The 23,922-nt window shown below is 42.9% G+C and overlaps 1 protein-coding gene across 1 annotated transcript in view; it reads right to left on the reverse strand.

Moving 5' to 3' along the window:
* The window catches only part of ARMC9 (armadillo repeat containing 9), a gene marked incomplete at its 3' end in the record, with an annotated part of 143,076 nt that overhangs the window by 48,684 nt on the left and 70,470 nt on the right, over positions 1–23,922 (reverse strand). The window contains exons 18-19 of the mRNA XM_079710378.1: positions 22,185–22,275; positions 18,646–18,701 (exon numbers count right to left, since the gene is read on the reverse strand). Of these exons, the coding sequence (XP_079566504.1) occupies positions 18,646–18,701; positions 22,185–22,275 (147 nt within the window). The remainder of the gene's footprint in view (positions 1–18,645; positions 18,702–22,184; positions 22,276–23,922) is intronic.

Raw genomic sequence — 23,922 nt, forward strand, 5'->3', positions numbered from 1 at the left:
AGCTGGGCCCGTGAGCCATGGCCGCTGAGGCTGTGCGTCCGGAGCCTGTGCTCCGCAGCGGGAGAGGCCACAGCAGTGAGAGGCCTGCGTACCACCAAAAAAAAAAAAAAAAAAAAAAAAAAGAATGCCCTAAATAAACACTCCAATCAAAGGCAGAGATTGTCAGACTGGATAAAAAAGCAGAATCTAGCTATATCCTGCCTACAAGAGAAGCACTTTAAATTCCAAGACACAGATAGGTTGAAAGTAAAGGAATGGAAAAAGATATACCATGTGATCAGTAAGCACAAGAGAGCTGGAATGGCTGTATTAATATCAGACAGACAGGGGACTTCCCTGGCAGTCCAGTGGGAAAGACTACGTGCACCCAATGCAGGGGGCCCGGGTTCGATCTCTGGTTGGGGAACTAGATCCTGCATGCATGCTGCAACTAAGAAGTCCACATCCCGCAACTAAAACCCAGTGCAGCCAAAATAAAATAAATAAATAAATATTTAAAAAAAACAAACAAACCAGACAGACAAAACATGCTGGGCACATTACTAGAGACAAAGAGGACGTTTCATAATGATTAAAGGGGTCAACACTGGGATGATATATTACAACAATTACAAATATATGTGATTCAAACAAAAGAACTCCAAAATAGATGAAGCAAAACTGACAGAACTGAAAGGAAAAACAGGCAAGTCTACAATTAAAATCGGAGATTTCTATATTCCTCTCTCAGTAACTGGTAGCACAACAAGTAGACAGAAAGATCAGTAAGGACATAGACTAGTCCCTGGCATAAAACAGGTGCTTGATAAATACCTGTTAACTAGATGAATTCTCACTAAGTCAGTTTTTTTGTAAGATTCCCAAAGCCTGATCAACTTGGGTGAAGCAGGAGAACACAACAAGCTACCACCGACTGAACACAGACGATACACATCAGGCCCTCTGCTCAGACTTGGCACAGATATTCCGATTACCACTTACAACACTACTTGTCTGGTTGGTTAAAAAAAAAAAAAACACAAGGTTTCTGAAATTAAGAGCTGAAGGTAAACCCTGGTAAGGCGAGTATAGTAGAAGATTCAGAATGAAAAAGGCAGTTGTCTTTTCCCACTTGGTAAGGTTTAGACGGTAACAAATGTCAATTTAGATCGCTAAAACTCTAACTTTAATTGGAAAGAACTTCTTTCTTAGTTTATTGTCAATTCTTGTGTGTGTAAACAAAGTTTTTTTTTTGTATATGAAAGCTATCTTAAAATGTTTTTTTTTAAATTATTTATTTATTTTTGGCTGCGTTGGGTCTTCGTTGCCGCGAGCGGGGGCTACTCTTCGTTGCGGTGTGCGGGCTTCTCACTGCGGTGGCTTCTCTTGTTGTGGAGCACGGGCTCTAGGCCCGCGGGCTTCAGTAGTTGTGGCTTGCGCGCTCTAGAGCGCAGGCTCAGTAGTTGTGGCGCACGGGCTTAGTTGCTCCGCGGCATGTGGGATCTTCCCGGACCAGGACTCGAACATTGCAGGGCTCGTGTCTCCTGCACTGGCAGGCGGATTCTTAACCACTGCGCCACCAGGGAAGTCCTAAAATGATTTATTGAGATGAATCTCACTATGGTGGACTGTTGCACAGACAGCAACTCCTCCCATGACAGCAAGCACACTCCTTCACAAGAGGCCTAGTGGCTTTGGCCTTCGCCTTCTGAGAGCCTCGCAACGACTATGTTGTGAAGATGCCCAGCAAATTCACTGGAGGAGGAGGGCAGGCCCTGCCCAGTCAACCCACAGAATCGGGAGGAAAAGACTGTTGCTTCTTTTAAGCCACTAAGATTTGGGGTGGTTTTATCAGTTAGCAAAGGCTAACTGGTACTGTCACAAATAAAACATTGAGCAAACAAGCCAAACTCAGAGTGCATCATGCTGTAGGATTCCATTTACATAAGTGTCAACAACAGAGCGAGAACTCAAGGTGGGGCTTCTGAGATGCAGACGCTAATGATTCGGATGGTGGTTACACAGGTGTGTGCATTTGGATCAGGTGAATCTGCCTGCATCCACTTTTCTGGGGGAATTCTCTGCAGAGAGAAACCATCAGAGCTCCTGTGAGCATCTACCCAACCAGTATCCCTACCCAACAACCAGTGTGTGCCACGTGCTGTGCTAGGTGCTGGGGGTGCTCTGGAGAACAAAGCTGACACTGTCCCCGCCCTAGTGGCACTTACAGTTCACTAGTGGAGAATAAAAGGCAGTGCGAATAAATAGCATCTAAAAAACGATGAATCCAGGCTTCCCTGGTGGCGCAGTGGTGAGAGTCCGCCTGCCGATGCAGGGGACACGGGTTCGTGCTCCGGTCTGGGAGGATCCCACGTACCGCGGAGCGGCTGGGCCCGTGAGCCATGGCCACTGAGCCTGAGCGTCCGGAGCCTGTGCTCCGCAACGGTAGAGGCCACAACAGTGAGAGGCCCGCGTACCACACACAAAACAACAACAACAACAAAAAAAGATGAATCCATCGTGAAAGGTAATATCAAAATAAATGCCCAAAAGGAGCACACAATTTGCAGCAACATGAGTTGCATGACTATGAGTTGCATTCCCTGTTGTGTTTCTCCCACATACCACATAGCAACCTTAACTTTCACTTTGCTTCTGGTTTTCTCTCTTTCAAGTGAGCTTGCTCTGCTTTTCCCTTTAAAGATCTGACTTACATCTGTCTGCTCTTAGCAGCAGATCTTGGTTTAAGTTGACTACACCACGCCTAACAACAGCTTAATGAGTATCCTCCATTTCGTTGTTCTTGTCATTCTACAAAATTGAATACAGTGCATTGCTCATTTTGCTCACTACTAACAGAAAATTGCTTCTATTTCTATATTTTATATAACAGACATATTCAATATTTTATATAACTCACGTGGCACACAGAATTTAGACACAAACTGGCTCAATTTGAGTCAAACAGACCCTGAGCCCCTACAGCCAAATGACAGTGATACAAGCAAGGGCCTTAGTTACTACCTGGAGCACCAATGTCTTGAATTTTTAAGTTGGAAGGGATGGCAGGGCATGCACTATTTTTTCTCCACTCACATTCCTAGGCCTAAGACACTAAGTGTTTCATCTCTGAATGCCAAGTGATAGTGATTTGATTAGGTAAGTAGAAACAAGTTTATTTAATAAAAATTTTAGAATAATGCAGAATGCACTTAAGTATAAGGATTTATCAAATAGGTCAAAATTAGAAATATACATGTCTCACTACATAAAAGGTGCTATTATTCCAAAAATCTATGATAATGGGAAAAAGCGCTGCACTGCTGTGGTATTTGTAAAAAATTAGATAAGAGAAAAAAAAAGTTTATTGCAGAGTACTGGTTGACCTTTTCTGCATCTGTTTCCATGGAAACAGATGTCAGACAAATAGGGTCTGTAAATGCCTCAGAATCTGGAGGTGTCTCCGAGCCCTCACCTTGTTTTGAGCCATCTGATGTCTATTTCCATAGAAACCAGAGTGGAAACGAGGGCAGTAGCCATGAGTCAGCCTGTTGGGTGGTTCGTCCCCGCCAAGGTATGAGAGCATAGGAGCTGTGTTATAGAAATAAGCGAGTTTAGAACCAGAAAAAGCAAAAATCATAATTGTGAAACACTGGTTTCTTTATTGACTTGATTAAATAATGGAAAGGCGCTGCAAGTAACACAGACATAAACAGATGTTTCTTTGCTAATTAGGTAACAGGGAATTAAACTCATATCCGCACCATAGCAAGGAAGCAGACCACAGGAGGTGACCCATCAGAGGTGCTTCACAGAGAGGAGTTGGTTCTTTGGACGTGTACTCTGAAGCAGTTTCAGGTGGATCAACCATCTCACAGGTTGTGTATAAAGGTGGCCAAAGAGAAAGGAGGTCATGGCCCAAGCACTCAACACCTCTCTGTCTGTGGAATGCACGGTCGCTTGAAGGAAGCCCGGTCGGAAACTGACTGGATCTAGGCCCCACCCACTTTCTGTTCTAGCCAGATAATGGTATGTGCCTCCCACATAAAATCAAGTTTCCCCTAATACACGATAGGCTTCCCCCACCGCCAAGCCTGTGTTGCCCATTTTTGTTAAAGGTATCACCACCCTCCCTGCTATCTGGGGTCAAGGTTCCCGGCCTTCAGTTCCTAATGACATGCCCTGTTAGTGACCAACTCCTGCCACTTCCACCTCCAGGAGCACCCCCTGCAGAATATCTCCCAGCTGGCGGCCAAGTTCAGCATCATCCCCACTGAAGCATGCAGCAGAGGGAGGGCGGGCACAGAGACTCTCACACCAGCCTGGGTTTAAATCTTAGTTCCATCAATTACTGCCCGTGTAACCTTGAGCAAGTTTCTGAACCTCTCTAAACTCTGGCTTTCTCATCCAAGAAATAGGGCTAATAATAGTACCTATTTGACAGAGGGGGTACAAGGAATAAATAGAAGAAAGCTCTCAAAGCTCTTGGCCTGCACACAGTAAGCATTCAGAAGATACTGGCTCTTCAGTAATTCTAAGCTTTCTTGATCTCTTGTTAATTTGAACACTGACGCCAGATCAACCATCCTATAGCACAGCTCTGTTCACATCCCTCCCAGGCTCACAGATAAATATTCAGAGCTTCACAGATATTCCATTTTCTGTAGCCTGGCTCCAAACCATCTTTCCAGCTTTGTCTCCCACCCTTCTCCTTCGCATACTCCAAGCTGAGGCCAAAGTGAACCATCCTTGGCTGGTGTCCAGCCTATGCTCTTGACTCATGTCATTCCTCAGCTTGGATGCCCACCTTCTCTGAAGCTGATTTGAATCTAACAGCTGTAACACCTCTTTTACTCGCTTTCTTTCTCTAGTTTTTTTTTCTTCTAAACTTAATTAATTTATTTAATTTTTGGCTGCACTGGGTCTTCTTTGCTGCACACGGGCTTTCTCTAGTTGCAGCGAGCGGGGGCTACTCTTCGTTGCGGTGTGCGGGCTTCTCATTGCGGTGGCTTCTCTTGTTGCAGAGCATGGGCTCTAGGTGTGCAGGCTCAGTAGTTGTGGCTCACGGGCTCTAGAGCGCAGGCTCAGTAGTGGTGGCGCATGGGTTTAGTTGCTCCACGGCATGTGGGACCTTCCTGGACCAGGGCTCGAACCCATGTCTCCTGCATTGGCAGGCGGATTCTTAACCACTGCGCCACCAGGGAAGTCCCTCTTCCTCTAGTTTTTAAATAAATAAAAGTTCCTTTTGAAAGACTTTCGTCTTTACCAGTTGGGGTGAATATTTAAGGGATCAGTGTGACTCTTATGACCAGATTACCAGATATGATGATGGCAGTAATTGTCCCAGCCCCGGAACCCAGGCAGCAGCAACAGCGGGGAAAACAGCAGGGAAGGTTTGAGACCACGCAGGGTCCCTGGAGCTCCTGCTTACTTCAAGAGTCAGTGTCAGGGAGAAGAGGTAGATGAGGCTAGAAAGTCTGGTGGGGCCAGGCTGTGGAAGCCTAGTGTATTAATCATGCCTTTTATTTTCTCTATTCTGATGCTTTGACATCTGGGGTCTTGCTGACCATGGAAGGACTGCCTCTCCTAGAAGTAGCCAGTTCCTGGAGATATTAAACAACTCACTTGGGAGCACACCTTTCAAATGCAAACTAACCAATCCAGAGCCCACGCCCCAGTCACCTCCTGTATTGGGCCCTCATACTCTGGGCCATTATCCACCTGCCCTAATCACCTGTCTGGCCCGGTACCAGGCAACTCAGGACAGCCCCTAGACCACAAAGCCCCGAGAAATTATTCAAACCAGTGAATCTTACCTTGCCCCGACCATTCATTCCTTCCTTGGAAACCACAACAAAGGCTCTTGGCCACATTTCCTTTCTCTCCCTCAGCCTCCTGACCTCGGTGCCTCCTCTCCCCTGACATGTACCCCCCAGGATGTGATGTGCCCCAACCTCTTGAGAACTGGGTGTAACTATTTTTTCTGATCTGTTAGCCTAACTGAAGCTCACATTTTCTATTAATACACTATATTTTAAAACACCTGAGGCCATATCCTTATCTAAGGCTCCTCTATGGCACCCATGCTTCCAGCTGAGCCAGAGTACAATGGGACACCAGGTGCAGAAACACCAGTACATAATACGTTCTCTACAGCCAGGTGTGGTGGGCCTGAAGTTGACAACAGTGGTGATACTGAGGATCATAACCATGACCATCATCACCATGGGAACCGACATTCACCAAGGGCTTACGGTGTCCCAGGAACTGTGCCAAGTGCTTTGATGTGATTCCTTAGTGACGTCAGAACATACTGGGATTTTATAAAAGCCACTGATTCAGCTCTACTGCCTGAGCCTGGCCTTTCTTTGATGTTTCTACCCAGGGCCTTGTATTGGTAAAATGCATCTAAAGAGAGTATCACTTGAAAAATTAGTGATATAAAAAAATTTTTTTAAGGAATAAGACCTAGTTTTCTGCTTTCTACTTCGATGCTTTAGGAAATATGATTTAAAAAGAAAACGAAAAGAAAAAGCCTAGCCTTCCCACGTCACATCAACCACACGAGATGGTCACTGGGTCTGAGTTTACGGCAGCAGCCTGGGGGGCGGTTAACCTCGGACCCATCCCCCCCCCACTTCCTGTACCAGACTGACCGGCTTCACTTCCTCATGAGAATATGTAGGTACACCGCGGGTCAGGTGGGATTGGGGGGTTGCAAAAGAAATGGTAAGACAAAATAAAAAAAAACAAAACTAATTACAGCCCCCAGGACAAGATAAAAATCCTCCTGATCTATTTTATGAAGCCAGAGTAAATTTTAATAACCAAACTCATAAAGATTGTACAAGACTAAACTGTAAACCAGTGGTTCTCAAAGTGTGGTCTGGGGAAGCTTCAGAGGCCTCAAGGTCCTTTCAGGAGGTTTATAAAGTCTATACTATGTTCATAATATAATATTATTATATATCACATAAAATATACTTATATATTTATTATCATTTATAAAATGTAAAACAATACACAATTATTTTAATAGTAATAATATTTGCCTTTTTCACTCATTCTCTCATGATACAGTGAAGTTTTCTGGAGGCTACATGACACATGATGATATCACTCTGATAGTTAATAAATGTATGTTTTATTTATTCTTATGTTTTCTAGAAATTTCTAAGGTTTGGGGTATAGATATGTGCATTTTCATAACTAAGTTTGTTCTCAGTACTTCTACTGTGCTTTTATTAGCAATCTTTGGTTACATCTACTATAACTGATATAACTTCATTATCAACCAATAAATCTTTATTTTGAAATCATGAGGTTTTCCTTGCTCCTATGCAGTAACAGACTAGCAGTACACTTATTGTTTTATGTTGCAACAGTTATTTTTATAATGAAAAACTATAGAAAAGCTTTTCTAATTTAAAAATTTCTCTCTAGGGCTTCCCTGGTGGCGCAGTGGTTGAGAGTCCGCCTGCCAGTACAGTGGACATGGGTTTGTGCCCCAGTCCGGGAAGATCCCACATGCCGCGGAGGCTGTGCGTCCGGAGCCTGTGCTCCGCAACGGGAGAGGCCACAACAGTGAGAGGCCCGCGTACCGCAAAAAACAAAAAACAAAGAAACAAACAAAATTTCTAGAACTGTTAAAATTTAAGAATCATTTATTTTAAGATAAAAAAAATTTTTTTATAAACTCTTTTTCTTATACTTTTAAGGATGGATCATGGGCTTAAAAAAGAATGATCAGCGCTTCCCTGGTGGTGCAGTGGTTGAGAGTCCGCCTGCAGATGCAGGAGACACGGGTTCGTGCCCCGGTCCGGGAGGATCCCGCATGCCGCGGAGCGGCTAGGCCCGTGAGCCATGGCCGCTGAGCCTGAGCGTCCGGAGCCTGTGCTCCGCAACGGGAGAGGCCGCAGCAGTGAGAGGCCTGCGTACCACAAAAAAAAAAAAAAAAAAAAAAAAGAATGATCATTTGTTATAAAGCAAAAACTAACACACCATTGGAAAGCAATTATGCTTCAATAAAGATGTAAACACACACACACACACACACATACAAAAGAATGATCAGAGGACTCAATTTCTCAACCCACAGTTGCACCATTTATATGAAAAAATGCTGAAAAAAATGAAACCAACTTATCAGAAAGGTCGCTGACTCATGGAAGGGAGGAATCTATTCCAGGAAAGCTGGGTGAAACTGCAAATAAAAAACAAAATTATGATGGAAGTTATCTTTCCCTCAGTTTTATAGATGTCAATAATTTACCTTATATAAACATTTGAATATTATTATAAAGCCAGTTAAGGTATAATTTTGAGACCAATCATTCAGAGTCCAAAGAAAAAGAATTTAAATATTTTAAACATAGATGTGACTGAGTTCTTTAAAAGTCAAAAACTGAAAATTTGTTTGTTATAACTTTTCAGACTAGAAATTAAAAAGCCACTGAAGCTGCGTTATGGGCATACAGGAACTGTGTATTCTTTTTCTTTTTCTGTAAATCTAAAATTATCCCCACACCCAAGCCCAATTATTTAAAAAACAAAGACACTGAAGACCTTAAAGTGTACGTTATTATATTGTGTTGGTCCAAGAAAAATACACAACAGCCTTGTAGAGCCAATACTACTGAATGCCAGCTGGACAGAAAGTTAGCAAAAGAAATTACAGCATGCTCCTTCTCAATGAAACAGTAGCTTGCCGAATTAAAGATTAAGCTGCAAACATGAATGCTGAGTTAATATCTCATCTGCACAGGTATGCCTGGACCTGCTGTTTGGCTTGTATTCATCCAGTATCAACAGTAACTAGTCATTAAAGACCTTTTATGTAAATACTTGGCAGCAAAACACAAGTGACACTAGCTGAAATACCGCATGGAATACCTTTATTGACTTTCATGGTTTAACCTGATACCTGAACATATGGTGCAAAAGCAAAGGAGGGTAAAACCACTAGTTCCATAGCATCAATCAGGGCATTGCTAACAAGCTCTAGTAGTAGTCACTGTATTCTCCATTACCACCACAGATAGCTAGATAGATAGATAGACAGACTTATAGATGAATAATAGAAAAATGATAGGTAGATAGGTAGGTAGATAGATAGATGAAAGATGATAGAGTTTCATTTAAGAAGTCCTCAGTGAAGCAGCAGGAATTAATGTTATTAAATCTTGATTCTCGTGGCCTGTCTTTTTAGCATTCTGTGCGAGAGGATGTACATGATAGTTATCTTGAAGAAAGCATTTGTGTGGTTATTTGATTTGCAAGCTGAATTAGGCACTTTTTTTTCGAGAAGCATCACTTTTACTCAAAAGAATGACATAAGAACTATGTTATGCAGACTTGGGTATTTGGCAGACATTTTCTCAAAAATTGATGAGGTGAGCCTGTCACTTCAAGGAAAACAACTGATAGTATTTGTTATCAATAATAAAATTTGAACTCTCAAGAGAAAACAAGAATTTCAAAAAACTTGTACCTACTACTGTGAGCTTGATAGCTTCCCAACACCTAAAGACTTTTCTGATGAGATCAGTGGTGATATTAACAAACTCAATTTGGAAGGATGTTTTATAATAAAATACGGCTGGAAGAACTGCAAAAGTGCAAAACCATTATTTCCCCAACTATCAATGCATGAAAATACAAAATCACATGTGGGTGAAAGAGCAACTGAAAGGGTGAAAGAGCAATTGAAAGTGCAAAACAGGCAGGATGCCAGCAGGAATTGTGAAGTAAGCACTTTTGAAAATCCATTCTCCATAAAAGCAAGAACACTGGCAAAAATTGTCCAAATCCATTTCTTCAGGACTTTGAAAATTAACCAAAGGCTGCAACAATCTGAGGAGTGTTTATTCAAGAAAAAACCTGGCTCTCAGGAAGAACAGCAAATGTTGTGGCATTTAAACTTGCCCTGATCCTCTCACTCTCTCCCCAGGCCCCTGAAAACCACCAGCTCTGCAATCAAAGTGAAAACCAGCATCCAAGCAGTCACTGGAGTGAGCAGACAGGTTTTAGGCACCCTAAAGGCCTCATTCTCAGAAAACGGTCATGTTTTGACCTGTCTGGCAATTTCCTGGAAAACCCTCTCATATAATTTGTCTTTATTTAACCCACTCGTTTACTTGGGGTCAACTCATAGGCTTTGTTGAAAACACACTCTTAAATAATCAGTGGGTGAAGAAATCACAAGAAAAAGTAAAAAATACTTTGAGATGGATGAAAATGAAGACACAACCTTCCAAAACTTATGAGGTGTAGTAAAAGCAGTACTCAGAGGGAAATTTATAGCTGTATATATTTAATGTATTTAATGCCTACATTAAAAAAGAAGAAAGATCTCAAATCAATAAGCTAACTTTATACCTTAAGAAACCAGAAAAAGAAGAGCAGAAGGAAGGAAATAATGAAATTAGAGTAGAGATAAATGAAATAGAGAATAGAGAAACAATAGAGAAAAATCAACAAAAACAAAAGTTGGTTCTTGTAGAGATCAACAAAACTGACAAAACTTTAGCTGGACTGATTGTGTTAGTCAGCTTGGGCCGCCATCATAAAATACCACAGACTGAGTGGCTTAACCAAAAGAAATTTATTTCTCATAGTTCTGGAGGCTGAGAAGTCCAAGATCAAGGTGCAGGCTGATTCACTTCCTGATGAGGGTTCTTCTCTTGGCTTGCAGACAGCCACCTTCTCTGTGTCCTCACATGGTGGTGAGAGAGATAGAGTACTCTGTAGTGTCCCTTCTTATAAGTATACTAATTCTATCAGATCAGGGTCCTGCACTTATGATTTCATTTAACCTTAATTACCTCCTTGTAGGCCCTATCTCCAAATACAGCCACACCGAGGGTTAGGGCTTCAACATATGAATTAGAGGGAACACAGTTCAGTCCATAGCACTGACTAAGAAGAAGAGATAAGACTCAGATTAGTAAAATCAGGAATGAAAGGTGGAATACTACTGCCCTTACAGAAATGAAACCGTAAGAAAATACTATGAATAACTGTACACCAACAATTTGATGTCTTAGATGAAATGGACAAATTCCTAGAAGGACACAAATTACAAAAACTGGCTCAAGAAGAAATAAAAAATATGAATAGACAGACATATAATAAGTAAAGAGATCAAGTTAGTAAAAACAAAAACAAAAACAAAACAAAACTTCCCACAAAGAAAAGCCCAGGTCCAGAAGGCAGCACTGGTAAGTTCTACCAAATGTTTAAAGAAGAATTAACAACAACCCTTCACAAACTCTTCCAAAGATGGAAGAGGCGGGAACACTTCCCAACTCATATTATGAGGTCAGTATTACCCTGATATCAAAACTAGACAAGGATATCACAAGAGAAGTCAAACGACAGACTGCTATCTATTATGAATATAGATACATAAAACCTCAAAGAGATACTAGCAAACCAAATCCAGCAACATATGAAAGGGATTACAAATCATGAAGAAGCAGGATTTATCTCAGAAGTTCAAGGGTGGTTTACCATATGAAAAGCAGTCAGTTTAATACACCATATTAATAGAATGAAAGACACCCCCCCCACACACACACATGATCATCTTAATTGATGTAGAAAAGGCATTTGACAAAATTCAACACTTAACAAAGCTGGAAAAGAAGGGAACTTTCTCAAACTGATAATGAGCATCTACAAAGAACCCTCAGCTAACATCATACTGGACAGCTAACATCATAACAAGGTACTGGACATACTGGAAAGACAAACATTCCCCCTAAGATCAGGAAAAGACAAAGGGTCCACTCTCACCAATTCTATTCAACACTGTACTGGAACTTCTAGCCAGGGCAATTAAACAAGAAAAGGATATAAAAGACATCTAGATTGGAAAGGAAGAATTGAAAGTATCTCTATTCGCAGATGACATGGTGGTGTATACAGAAAATCCAAAGGAATCCATCACAAAACAAAACAAAGAAACAAAAACTTTTAGAGCTAATAAATGAGTTCAGTAAGGTTATAGGATACAACAAGATCAGAATACTAAAGTCAATTGTATTTCTATACACTAGCACTGAGCAATCAGAAAATAAGATAAACAAAATGAAAAATAGATGAATAGATTTTAATTAACAGAATAAAAAAGGTTTATTGATATAGTTTCTGATTCCACATTGCAACTAACCTTTAATAAGCTATCACTTGTCCAGTTTTGAAGTAGTATCAAAGAAAAATATTTCTATCCCAAAAGGCTATTAAAATACTCCAACAATTTCAACTACATAAATGTATGAGGCTAGATTTTCTTTATATCCTTCAATCAAAACAACATATTGCAACAGATAGAACCCAGAGGCGGATTTGAGAACCCAACTCTTTTCTAATCCAGATATTAAAGAGATTTGTAAAAATAAAATACAATGCTACTCTTCTTAATAGCTTTTTGTTTTGTTTTGTTTTGGAAAATAATTCTTTAAAAAAATATTTTATTTACATTGACATGTAATGGGTTTATTACTGTCATTTTATTCTATTTTTATTTTTCTGGCTGCACCTCAAGGCTTGTGGGATCTTAGTTCCCTGACCTCGGATTGAACCCGGGCCCTGGCAGTGAAAGTGCCAAGTCCTAACCACTGGACCACCAGGGAATTCCCTATTATTGTCATTTTAAAATTAATAAGTACATTTGATCAGTTTTATATTCTAATTTAGCAAACATTAACAGGCAAAATACACATAAACAAAAGCTCTTCGCAATATTCAATAATTTTAAGAGTATAAAAGTGTTCTACAACCAAAAATTTGAGGACAGTTATTTCAAACCTACATAAACATATATTTTTTCTTTTACATGTATAAAATATTTAATAATCAAATTTTAAATGAAAAAATGAAATCTTAAAAGAAAATCTAGGCGAGACTACATGTAAAATTTAGGGTTAAGGGAAACCTTAATCAGGATAGAAAACCCAAAGGGTACAAAAGAAAAGCCAAGATATTTGTTTTTAAAATTTTTTAAAAAGATTTATGACAGGGCTTCCCTGGTGGCACAGTGGTTGAGAGCCCACCTGCCGATGCAGGGGACACGGGTTCGTGCCCCGGTCCGGGAGGATCCCACATGCCCAGGAGCGGCTGGGCCCGTGAGCCATGGCCGCTGAGCCTGCGCATCCGGAGCCTGTGCTCCGCAACGGGAGAGGTCACAACAGTGAGAGGCCCGCGTACCGCAAAAAAAAAAAAAAAAAAAAAAAAAATTATGACAAAAGAAGTTATAAAAATATGTCAGTAAATAAAAGATGCATCTTTAAAATAGTTGCAATTAAGGTGAAAAAGGATCAATATCTATAATATACAGAGAATTCATATGAACCGACATGGAAAGACAAATGCAATTTTAAAAATAGAGAAAGGATAGGAATGTGAAATTACAGCATAGCAAATCCAAATATCCAATCAAATAAAGACACTCAAACTCACTACTCAATGGAGATGCAAAATTAAAATAACAATGAGATCCACTTTACCACCATTAGATTGGCAAAAATCAAGAGTAATGACACCTATCGCTGGTGGAGATGGAGGGAAAGGCTCCTCTCCTGCTCTGCTAGTGAAATCTGAATTGTTACAGCCTTGCTAAAAAGCAGTCTAGAAAAATGTATTAACATTAAAACACACATACACTTCAACCCAGCAACAAAAGCCCATGTTAGTAAAAGCACCACTAAATAAGGATGTATTTGCAAAGATGTTTACTGCAGCATTGTCTGAAGTAGCAAAAATCGGGAAAACTGCACATGCACAGCATTAAAAGGAATCCCAACTGCTATGCTGGTTGATTCAGAGGGATTTCCAGAAGATATTAAGAGGGGTAAAAGGCAACACTGAGGATGTGTGTGTTTGCATCTGTGTGTTATTTTGTAAAACAAATACTGACAAAAACATCCAGGACTATGGTACATATGTTTGTGTACCTTATAAGAAAAGTATGAAAGCACATATGCATGCTAGGTTGTTAATATGGGTTTCGTGGGGGCATCACTGTGGGTCGGGGAGAAGCAAAGGACAAAGCTCATGCTGCCTCCTCTAGAAGATGCCTTTCCTGCTTTCCTGACCACATCCTTCTTTCAGCAATCCAATCCACTCACCTTTCACCCTCGGTGAGGCAAAGTGCTGTCAAAACAGCCACTTTCCAGTTTTCTCTGAGTACTCGGAATTTCTGCAGCACTTCTTGTTTCTATCACATTCACGGACCTATGAGCGCATGTTTATTTTCTATTATTTGTTAACTGTTTGTATATGTGTTTATATATGTCTCGCAAGAGACAAAATCATGTAGTGGTTAACAGTGTGGACAAGTCAGACCACCTGGGTTTGGTTCCTGGCTGCATCACTTAATTATCAGCTGCGTGAACTCGGCAAGTGACATATTTTCTCTGTTTCCCTGTCTGTGAAATGGAACAATAACAGCACTATCACCAGGTTCTTGTGAGGAATAAGTGGATAAATAGTACATGTAAGGTGCCTAGAACAGTGCCTGGCACGTGGTGATGCTACACAAACTCTTATCAGGGTCTTTATTACCTCACCTATCTAGATTTTAAACTCTTAGAGTCATTTTAAACCATAGATACTCTTAAATTTCTTTTGGATCCCTTCCCCATTATTTCCTAGAATAATGTTATTTTAAGGTCCTCAAATATTTGTTGAATAAGCAAGTGAATGGCTCTTAGATTTCAGAAGTCTATGGAGAAAGGAACTGCCGAGCACATGATTGTCACTTTTATGGCCACCAGTAAGTAAATGTCCATCGTTGATCTAACCCAGCCTTTAAACCTATTTTGTTAAGAGGGGAGAATATTTGTCTTAAAATCAATCTTCTGGAATAGCACAGAAAGGCCTTTCATCTCCACTTACAAAGGCACTTATGAGCTAGACACAAGGAACTCGCCTCAAACTGTAAGAAAACGTGAGCTATTGGTGGTGAGAATACTGGAATCAGGACTCCTTGTGATTCACCATTGACCCTTTGGGAACATATTATCTACGTTTAATATAAAAATAAACTGTATTAGATAATAACACATTTCTTCAAAGCACTAGGTGAGATGCGTTGGAACCCTTAAATTGTTGTTGTCATTTGTCCATTCTCTCCTAGGTACTGTCCAAGCTTATCTAGTGATAGTTTTTTTTCCTCTGGAGCTTTAAATGGTCCAAGAAGAGTATAAGAAGCAATTTAGAAAATAATGAAAACACCTGTCCTTCTGAGAGGCCGTCCTCTCTCTCTCCTCCTGCTTTGAATGTTCAACCTTTCCCGCCCAACTGGATCCTTCCCAAACAGCATTTTAACATGCTTAGGTATCTCCCAAATGAAAACAAAACAAAAATGCCCCATTTAGCCACCATCCGACTCTCTTCCCCTGCTCATAGCCAAATCTGTGGGAAGAGCTGTATGTACTTATTAGCTCCATTCTCTTACTTCCCACCTGCTCCTCAACTACTCAGTCTGGCTTTTGCCTCATTAGTCTTCAAAAATGCTCAGCAGCCAACCTCCGTCCACTACATCCAGCGTGCCCTTCTTACTTCTCGCCTCATGTGGTGAGTCTGCAGCTCTGGGCCCTGCAGATCCAGGCCTTTCTTCACCTCTCAGCCACACTTCCTCATCCCTAGACTTCACCCAGGGAATTGCTGATGTCAACTAAGAGGGTGTAACTTTCCACACCTTTCTGCTATGTATATATAAGCAGGTATATAATTCATCGGGATGTGTGTTTATAAGTCTGTTTTTTGAAATTGAGTCATACTGCTCATGTTACTTTGCAATTTCCTTTTTCCATCTGACGTTATATCTTAGACAGCCTACAAGTCAGAAAAAAACTAACTCTAGTTAACTTTTTATGTTGGTATGTGTATGTATATATATTCAGGCATAACTAAATAAGTGTTAATACATCAGGACAAGTCATTACATTTTTACAAATTAGAGGGAAAAATCAGATTTTGCATCTGGGGATCCTTGAGAGTCTCCAGCAGAGCAGGACCAGTGGCCAAAGTTGCAAGGGCACAGATTTCAGCTCAATGTAAGGCAAGGCAGCCATAATTTACCCTGGCCTCTGGCCCCTCCTAGAGCCATTTTACCTTTAGTGGCACTAAGCAGCTAACTGCAAACAGTGGCTTCGTTATCTGCGTTTTGGGTTTAAATAATTTTGCTGTCTCCTTCAAAGTTGTCACCTTGGGAAGTGACAGCCACATTCCAACAACAGTGTGACTTGCACAACTGATTTTTGGAGATTTTCCTGTAGTCTAAGCATCTTTCACCTCCCCCCACTCCCGCCCCCAGTTCAAAAAGTAACACCTGGCCTTGGGGAAAGCTGAGTAAAGTAGAGACCTGCTGGCTCCTTCCCAGGTCGTCCTGGCTAGTCCTCCACAGTACGCGTCAGGACCATGACAGAGGGAGAGCCCAGAACCTGCCGACCTGAGCTGATCACAGAAAGTCAAGTTTTGGCTCCAAATGACAGGTCCTTTCCTTATAATTTTCCAGCTAAACCCTTTCAAGAATCTTCTGAAAATTCTAGTTATCACAACAAATATTTTCAAACACTAGCTTCTTAAAATAAAAATCTGCATAGAGTAGCAAAAAGTCCAGAAAATTAAAAGATGTCTATATTCCTTCATTTACCATAGACTATAACTGTAGTTATAGTCGACTATAACTTCCACAGGGAAATTTCCAGAAGTTGAATTCCCATCATTAACAGCTGAACCAGATGAATTTTCCCTTGCAGTACAAAAACAAAGGGGTTAATCGCAATAAAATAAAACCACCCCACAGTGATAACAGATAGGGGGGAAAAACAGATCATGAGGGGAGCTTTTTTTGGACAAAAAGTTATTGGAATTAAATAATTAAGATATTAACTCAAAGTATAATATAAAACAGTGCTGAAGGGCGAGACACACAGGCGGTGTCTTTTCACAGTCCTGAGAAGGCCAGTGAGTCAGGGAGCTGGGTTCTTTCCAGGGTTGGCAAACAATGGCCTGTGGCCATTAGGCCAGTAATCTAAGAAGGATTTTCACATTTTTAAATGTTTGAAAAAAAATTTTCATGACACATAAAAATCATATGAAATTCAAACTTCAGGACACATTAAAAAGAAAAAAAGGTTTATGGCAACACAGCCACGTTCAACCATTCATGTATTGTCCATGGCTACCTTGTGTTACAACGGGTGGATCTGGGTGGATGAAACTGACGGTGTGGCCGGCAAAGCCTAAAATATTTACTAGCTTCCTCTTTATAGAGAAAGTCTGCTGATCCCTGTTCTAAACCAGATTTTACTGCCATCAGCTCTGTGTGACCTTAGGCTGGCCTCCTCCCTTCTCTGGATCCACCTTTGTAGAGGAAGGGGCCTGGAGAAGGTGCTGGCCAGTTCTGGAAGTCCAGAGCTGCAGGGAGCAGGGGTACCCGCTGGCGCCACCTACAGCCCATTAGGAAAATGGCAGGCGGGAGGCTGTCTGCAGAGGGACCATCACTCACAGATCTGTCCTCATTGGTGGAGCCGTCCTCGTTGGTGGAGGGCTCTTAAATGAACTGTCTCCCCTAACTGATGCCATCAATGAACAAAAACCTGGCTTCTACACACCTTTTACATGGACAGACCACAACTCCAAAGAACAACTGATCTTCCAGCGTTCACTTCAGGAATAAATGTTCCCCACAAAATAGAGGGAATGCAAATCACTTATGACCACAGAGAACAAGAGAGGACAGCCATGTATGGGTTTTTTAGGTCTGAAGGAAAAATAATGAAATAGCTTGTCATGTGAAAATCCATTTACAGCCCATGAGTCACCATTCTCTACACCACCTACCTCACAGGACTCACTCAGACGCCCTCCTTCTGAACCTTCACGCTCTTAAAAACCAGGTAAGCAGATTTTTCACAGCTGAGGTAACCCACACCACAGGAATGCAAATGACAGGGTGAAGTGGTAGGTTCTGCCAGCTCTGAACCACGCCCCGGACTCCCACCCTGGAGATTCTCCCAGGAAGCCTCCAGGCCCAACGTTCACACCCACGAGGAAGACAGGGGAGGCTCACACCCCTTCAGAGCAAAAGACTCAGCTGAAGACCTGTCATCTTTCAGCCTCCCATCAACCCAAGCGCCGCCGAGTGTGGCCTCTCCATGCTGGCTGCACCAAGCCCACCGAGGTGCGGCCAACAGTCTCCAGACATGCCACCCGCAAGTCCTCCCACCCTGCAGCCACGTGTGGGTGGAGTCTAACTGCCCCCGCCCCCTGCCCCCGGTCTGGGCTGGTCTTGGCACATGCCCGGAGCAGAACGCAGCATAAGTGATGTTCTGAGGAAGCTTTCACTTCTTTCCCCTTGGAGCCCGGCCCCCAACCAATAAGGCAGTCCGGGATGGACCGCTGAGTGATTAGAGGCCACGCGGAGAGGGGCTGTGGTGGACGCGATGCCAGCTCAGACGTGGAGAAGAGCCACTGACACCCCAAGAGAGACCAGCAGGAAACCACCCAGCTGAGCTCTAGCCGACCCATAGAATTGTGAGAAGTAACGTAGCAGGGACTGAAAGCTCCGTTTCTGGACTAACTTTCCAAGGCAAGGAAGAGACTCAGAATAGTTGGCCCGAGTTTTCAATGTGGTGTCAAGAGCCTCCAACTTACTTCATCATCTTCATCTTCATCATCATCAGATTCAAGAACACCGTCCAGTAGCTCTTCTACAAAGAAAAAAATCAATGAATACTGCAACCACAGTTGGGAGCCTTGGTCAACAAAATCCTTTAGCTGCTGCAGAGACAGGTAAACGAAGCCTGTGAGTCCCCGGGGCCAGAGCAGCTGACCTACTCAGCACCTTCCTTATTACCACTCATTTCTTGAACAGACGACATGGAAGTAAAGAAAGCCGGAGAGAAGAGGAAAGGAAATCAAACAGGAAATAGGAGGCCAGAAGGAAACAAAGGCGCTGAAGAGACTGTCCAGCACACTTAGGAGGGCGGTAGGTGCACCTAGACTTAACCAAACCCCAAAACCATTTCCTAGAAGGGAATCCGGAGAAACGCCAGGACTCCCGTTGTCCTCGACGCAGCCCCCATGCTGAAGGGAAGGACTCCACTGACCCGGCTGGACCGAAGCCAGCAGGACACTCACAGGGCTCGCATGCCTACTGTGGGCTGTGCCGTTGTCCCGGAAGCTACTTTGCATACTGGAGGCTGTTGTGTCACCTGCATCTGGGTGGAAGCTTGATTACCCAACTTCTATGCCCTCCCAGCCCCTGAACAGCACTGCTCCTTCCCACCTTCGGTACGTGGCTTTCACAGTGGGGAGGCTGCTATATTTACCAACTGTAAATTAAACCTTTCTTCTTCAAATATGGAAAGGCCTTTTTTTTTTTTTTTTTTTGAATCTCAGATATTTCATGAGGCCACAGGCTAGTCTAGCCACACTGCCCCCTCCCCTGAGCCTGGGGCTCAGACTCAACCTACTTTAGGAACAATGTGCAGTCCTGTGAACTCAAGTCCCTTACAAGCCTCAGCTCCTCCTCTCCGGGAGGACGAGGACACGAGCCCTGCTTCCCACACTGCTCCCTGGGCTGTGGGCCCAACAACAGGGCGCTTGAGTTACCAGCATCCCTTCTTTCCTGAGGGCCCTCCAGGGAAGCCGGCTCCACCTTGCTCTGCCCAGTGACCAGTCAGGTCGCCCTGTCCTCTCTTTGGTGACCGGCTGGTATCTGCCGGTCTCCGTTGCTGAGCGCTGGAGTCACGGACAAAACTCCCTGCTGCTGCTGGCCATTCACTTCCACTTGTCACATCACCAGGCCGGGAGTTCCCCTTAGGCTTCGCCAGAGCAGTCCTTCCCCTCCTGCGGGGTTAGAGTTCTAAAATACATGGGAATTTTTGTACTTGAGGACCTTAAAACTCCACTAGAAAAAGGGTGCTAGAGGATTGAGATGGACTTGAATTATGAAAACCCATGTACATGTTTTCGTGTTCACTAAAATAAAACAAGAAAGTCGATACTTTAAAGATTGTAAAATCTAATACTAGTTTTACTAGTTTAAGATTCACCTATCTTAAACTAGTAAATGACTCATAACGCACACTCGGCTATCAATTTCCCCTTGAGGATGAAGACTGGACTGGATGGAAACTCTCCAGCTCTCCCTCCTCTAGGTTTAAGCATGATGCGTGTAGATTCATTTTGACTTGATGGCTGTTGACAGGTATCCTAAGGTATTTATGTGTATGTATCTGGTCCTCCACCTAAATATTCAATGACTTTCTAATTTTGCTTCAAAGGAGCCGACTCCTGGGTAATCGTCTCTGGAGTCCTGCCACCGTCCTATGGATACAGAACAGCTTCTGTGCTTGAAATGAAAAAGAACTACTGTAGGCACTCCATTTACGCTGGAACTTCTGGAGCTGAGCAGGTAGAACCCAAGTCTGTCCTGAATACACAAGGTTGTAAGGCTTTGGCTCTGTGCAGGACAACTTCTTGCTAAAGCACATCCCTTACAGAAACGTAGACTGACTCCTCGTCCTCACATTCGTTAGTGTGCTGGTCCAAGGGCCAGCTTTATGTAAGAGGAAGAGATGTTTTCTTGGCCAGAGAGACAAGTCACACTGCTTTCCGGCTGCCTGGGAGGAGGGAAGACTGACAAGGAAATAGAGGTGAGTGTGTCTTGACAGACTGACTGAAACAGAGTCAGCCTTGAAGAAGGTTCCCAACCCAAACCTGACCCTGACGCTGCAGAGGACTCCTGGCCTGGGAGGGAGGTCTCGGCATAGCTAGTGACCTCAGAGCAGATAGGCGACAACTCTTCCCAGCATTCCCCTGCCTTCCCAAACTGTGGTCTACATAGAGAAGGTTAGGGAGTAACCTCGGCCAGGACTAAGGTTAGGTTTTATTTCCTTTTATTATTTTTTTCAATATGCCCGCCTAGCAGAATGCAAGTGCAAAGTCAGAAATGCAGTTGCTGCAGAAAATACAAATCTGTTCCTTCCCCACCTGAATCTGGGATGAATTATACTTGCTCCATAAAAACCAAAGGGGAGGACATTCAAGTGGAAATGGGCCCCCAGCCTGAAGGCAGCCAAGGCTTAACCTCACCGGCTGCTCTCCTGGCCGCCTCCTGTTGATGGGGAGCCCTCTAACCCCCGCCTTCCGCCTCTCCATGTCTGTGTTCCCCCGAGGCAGGGCTGCACACTGGAATCACCTGGGAGTTTTAAGCACTATTCGTACCTGGGGCTCCTCCAGAGATTCTGATTTAATTGGCATGGGGTGCTACCTTGGGGGTTTTCAAATCTCCCCAGGTGACTGCCCTGTGCAGCCCCAGCTGTGAACCAGGAGCTGGGAGAGCCACCTGTGGGCTTCCTCCAGTGAAGGGCTTCAGGCATTTCCCTTTTGCTCGGCCTTGGTCAAGCTGCTGCCTTGGAATTAGAGATCAGGAGATTCATTTTTTACCTGCGTTCGTGTGAGGAACAGAATCTGTGCACTTGGACTTTCAGTGATGTGGACAAGGGCATGCAGAAAGACGTAAGTGACAAACTTGACCCTGGATGCTGGCAGTGCCAGGTGCCTCTGGCTTGTGTACAAGTCAGGATCAAGGCATCAGGGGGCCACAGAAAGAGCTAAGAGCGTCCCCACCACCCGGTCCCATCCAAGGCTTCCTTTACCTTCCTTTCCTGCTTATTATGGGATGTGGGTGGTCACAGTAATGGAAGAAAGGGGATCATATCCTCCCACGTTGCTGGTTGGCAACATGAATTCTTCTGGAGTGAATGAACGTGGGAGGACGAGGGCCTTTTCCATGGTGGTGCCAGAAAGATTGGCATCTGTTTTCATTATCTGACCCTCGGACCCGGGGACAGCCACCATAGTGGTCTGGGGGAAATAATTAGGAGGGGGGGAGGCCCACATAAAGAGAACTTCCAGTTAGAAAAGGGTTTCTGCAACTGCTTTTGAACCCTCTTTGTTGACTATAAGCCAAAAGTGTGATGAGAGACTATTGATCATGGGACAAAGTGGCCTTGGTTACCTGGCTGAACTTCCATTTGTGGGTTCACTTGGGTCTCCTCACCTCCCTTAAGGCCTCTTGAATGAACTCTTAAGACATGACAAGCCCCTCTAAGAAAGCCCATGTGTCTTTCTAGCATATGTGAAAGATTCAAAAGATACATAATAGATTCTTGCATTAAACAGACCTGAATTAAGCTGCTTGATGATAAATTCAATCTGGCGGATCATTTCAGCATTGCCTTCTTTGATGAAGCAGCAAAGGATGTCTTCCATTCCCTAGAAGGATTGGAGAGAGTAAGAGTTAACATTTCAGTTTTGGGGGGAAACTACTTTTCAATGGAGTAGTTTCACCTAATCAAAAAAAACCCAGGGCTTCCCAGGTGGCGCAGTGGTTAAGAATCTGCCTGCCAATGCGGGGTACACGGGCTCAAGCCCTGGTCCGGGAAGATCCTACATGCCGGGGAGCAACTAAGCCCGTGTGCTACCACTGAGCCTGTGCTCTAGAGCCCGAGAGCCACAACTACTAAAGCCCTCAAGCCTAGAGCCCGTGCTCCACAACAAGAGAAGCCACTGCAATGAGAAGCCCGTGCAACCCAACGAAGACCCAATGCAGCCAAGAGTAAATAAATAAATTTAAACAACAACAAAAAAACCCCCAAAAACAAAAAAACTTTTTTTTTTCAGGAGGAAGGGATATGCACAATAAAAATCCTCTGCTCAGTTCTAAACATTCTTTTTGTTGTTTTTACAATCCACAAGGAAATTATTTTATTCTTGGTTGGCTATCTGACCTAATTATAACACATTTATTTTTTAAAAAGCTATTGTAAAATTTTACTGTGTAAGTCTTCCTTTTAGCTTTGGCAGTATGTCGTTTGGGGAGGTGGTTTCTCTCCCATGTTTCCCCTGTAGTTATACACTGCCTTCTGGATTTTAGGGCCAAAAATGGTCTTTGAAAAGTAAAACCACATGTTCAGAGAAGTAAAAGAAGAAATAGAATCTCTTTTTAAACAGCCATCATTCTTTTTCTATCAAAATAATTATAAAGTCATTACAGTGTGTATCATTTACTACAAAACACTGACATCAGAATTGTCAATTCTGACTAACAGAATTCCAGGGACATGTAGAGGTAAGACACTGATTTGACCATAAATGTCTATTTCCCCTTCCTCTTTTCTGTGGGACTTGAATGTATGGTTGGAGCTGATGAGGCCTTCTTACCCCCACGAGGGGAAAGTGTATCTGATGTTGAACCCAAAGCAGAGGGAGCAGAATACAGAGGCGCTGGTAGAGAAACGGATCAAGTGACGTGTGAGTCCTGATCAAGCTGTGCCTGAAGCTTGTGCCTGAAGCTTATGCCTGGACTTCTCAGTTACCTGAGCCAGTCAGCTCCTGTTTAGGTAGGCCAGTTTGGAATCAACAGCTCTAACCGAATCAAAGAAGAAGTGCCCAGTGCAGTTTTGAACATGGTGAGTTCCCATGATCTAAAGCAGAGCATTACCTTCTAGAAAGGTTAAATCTGGATTGTAATTCTCATTTCCCCATAAACTAGCTGTGTGACCTTGGTCAAATTATTTAACTCTTCCCAGCCTTTTTCCTCAACTATAAAATAAGGATGGCAACTCAAGTTAACACGAGATTTTTAAAGGATATAATTGGGTGTTGGTTATGTAAATATGTATATTTGTCAAAATGCATTGAACTGTATATGTAAGGCTTGTGCATTTCACTGTTCATAATTATACCTAAAAAAAAAAAAAGAAAAAGCATCTAGTCTGAAGACTGGCACATAGGAGATGCTTAATAAACGGTTGAAACTGTGCTTGCTGTGTCTGGTAGGGGTTTCTGGCTCAGAAGAGAGAGCTGGTAGCTGAAGCAAGGGAGCAAACAAGGTTCCCCGTGGCCCCAGAGTGAGAAGAG

The sequence above is a fragment of the Hyperoodon ampullatus genome (assembly GCF_949752795.1).
Source record: "Hyperoodon ampullatus genome assembly, chromosome: 8".
Taxonomy (NCBI): domain Eukaryota; kingdom Metazoa; phylum Chordata; class Mammalia; order Artiodactyla; family Ziphiidae; genus Hyperoodon; species Hyperoodon ampullatus.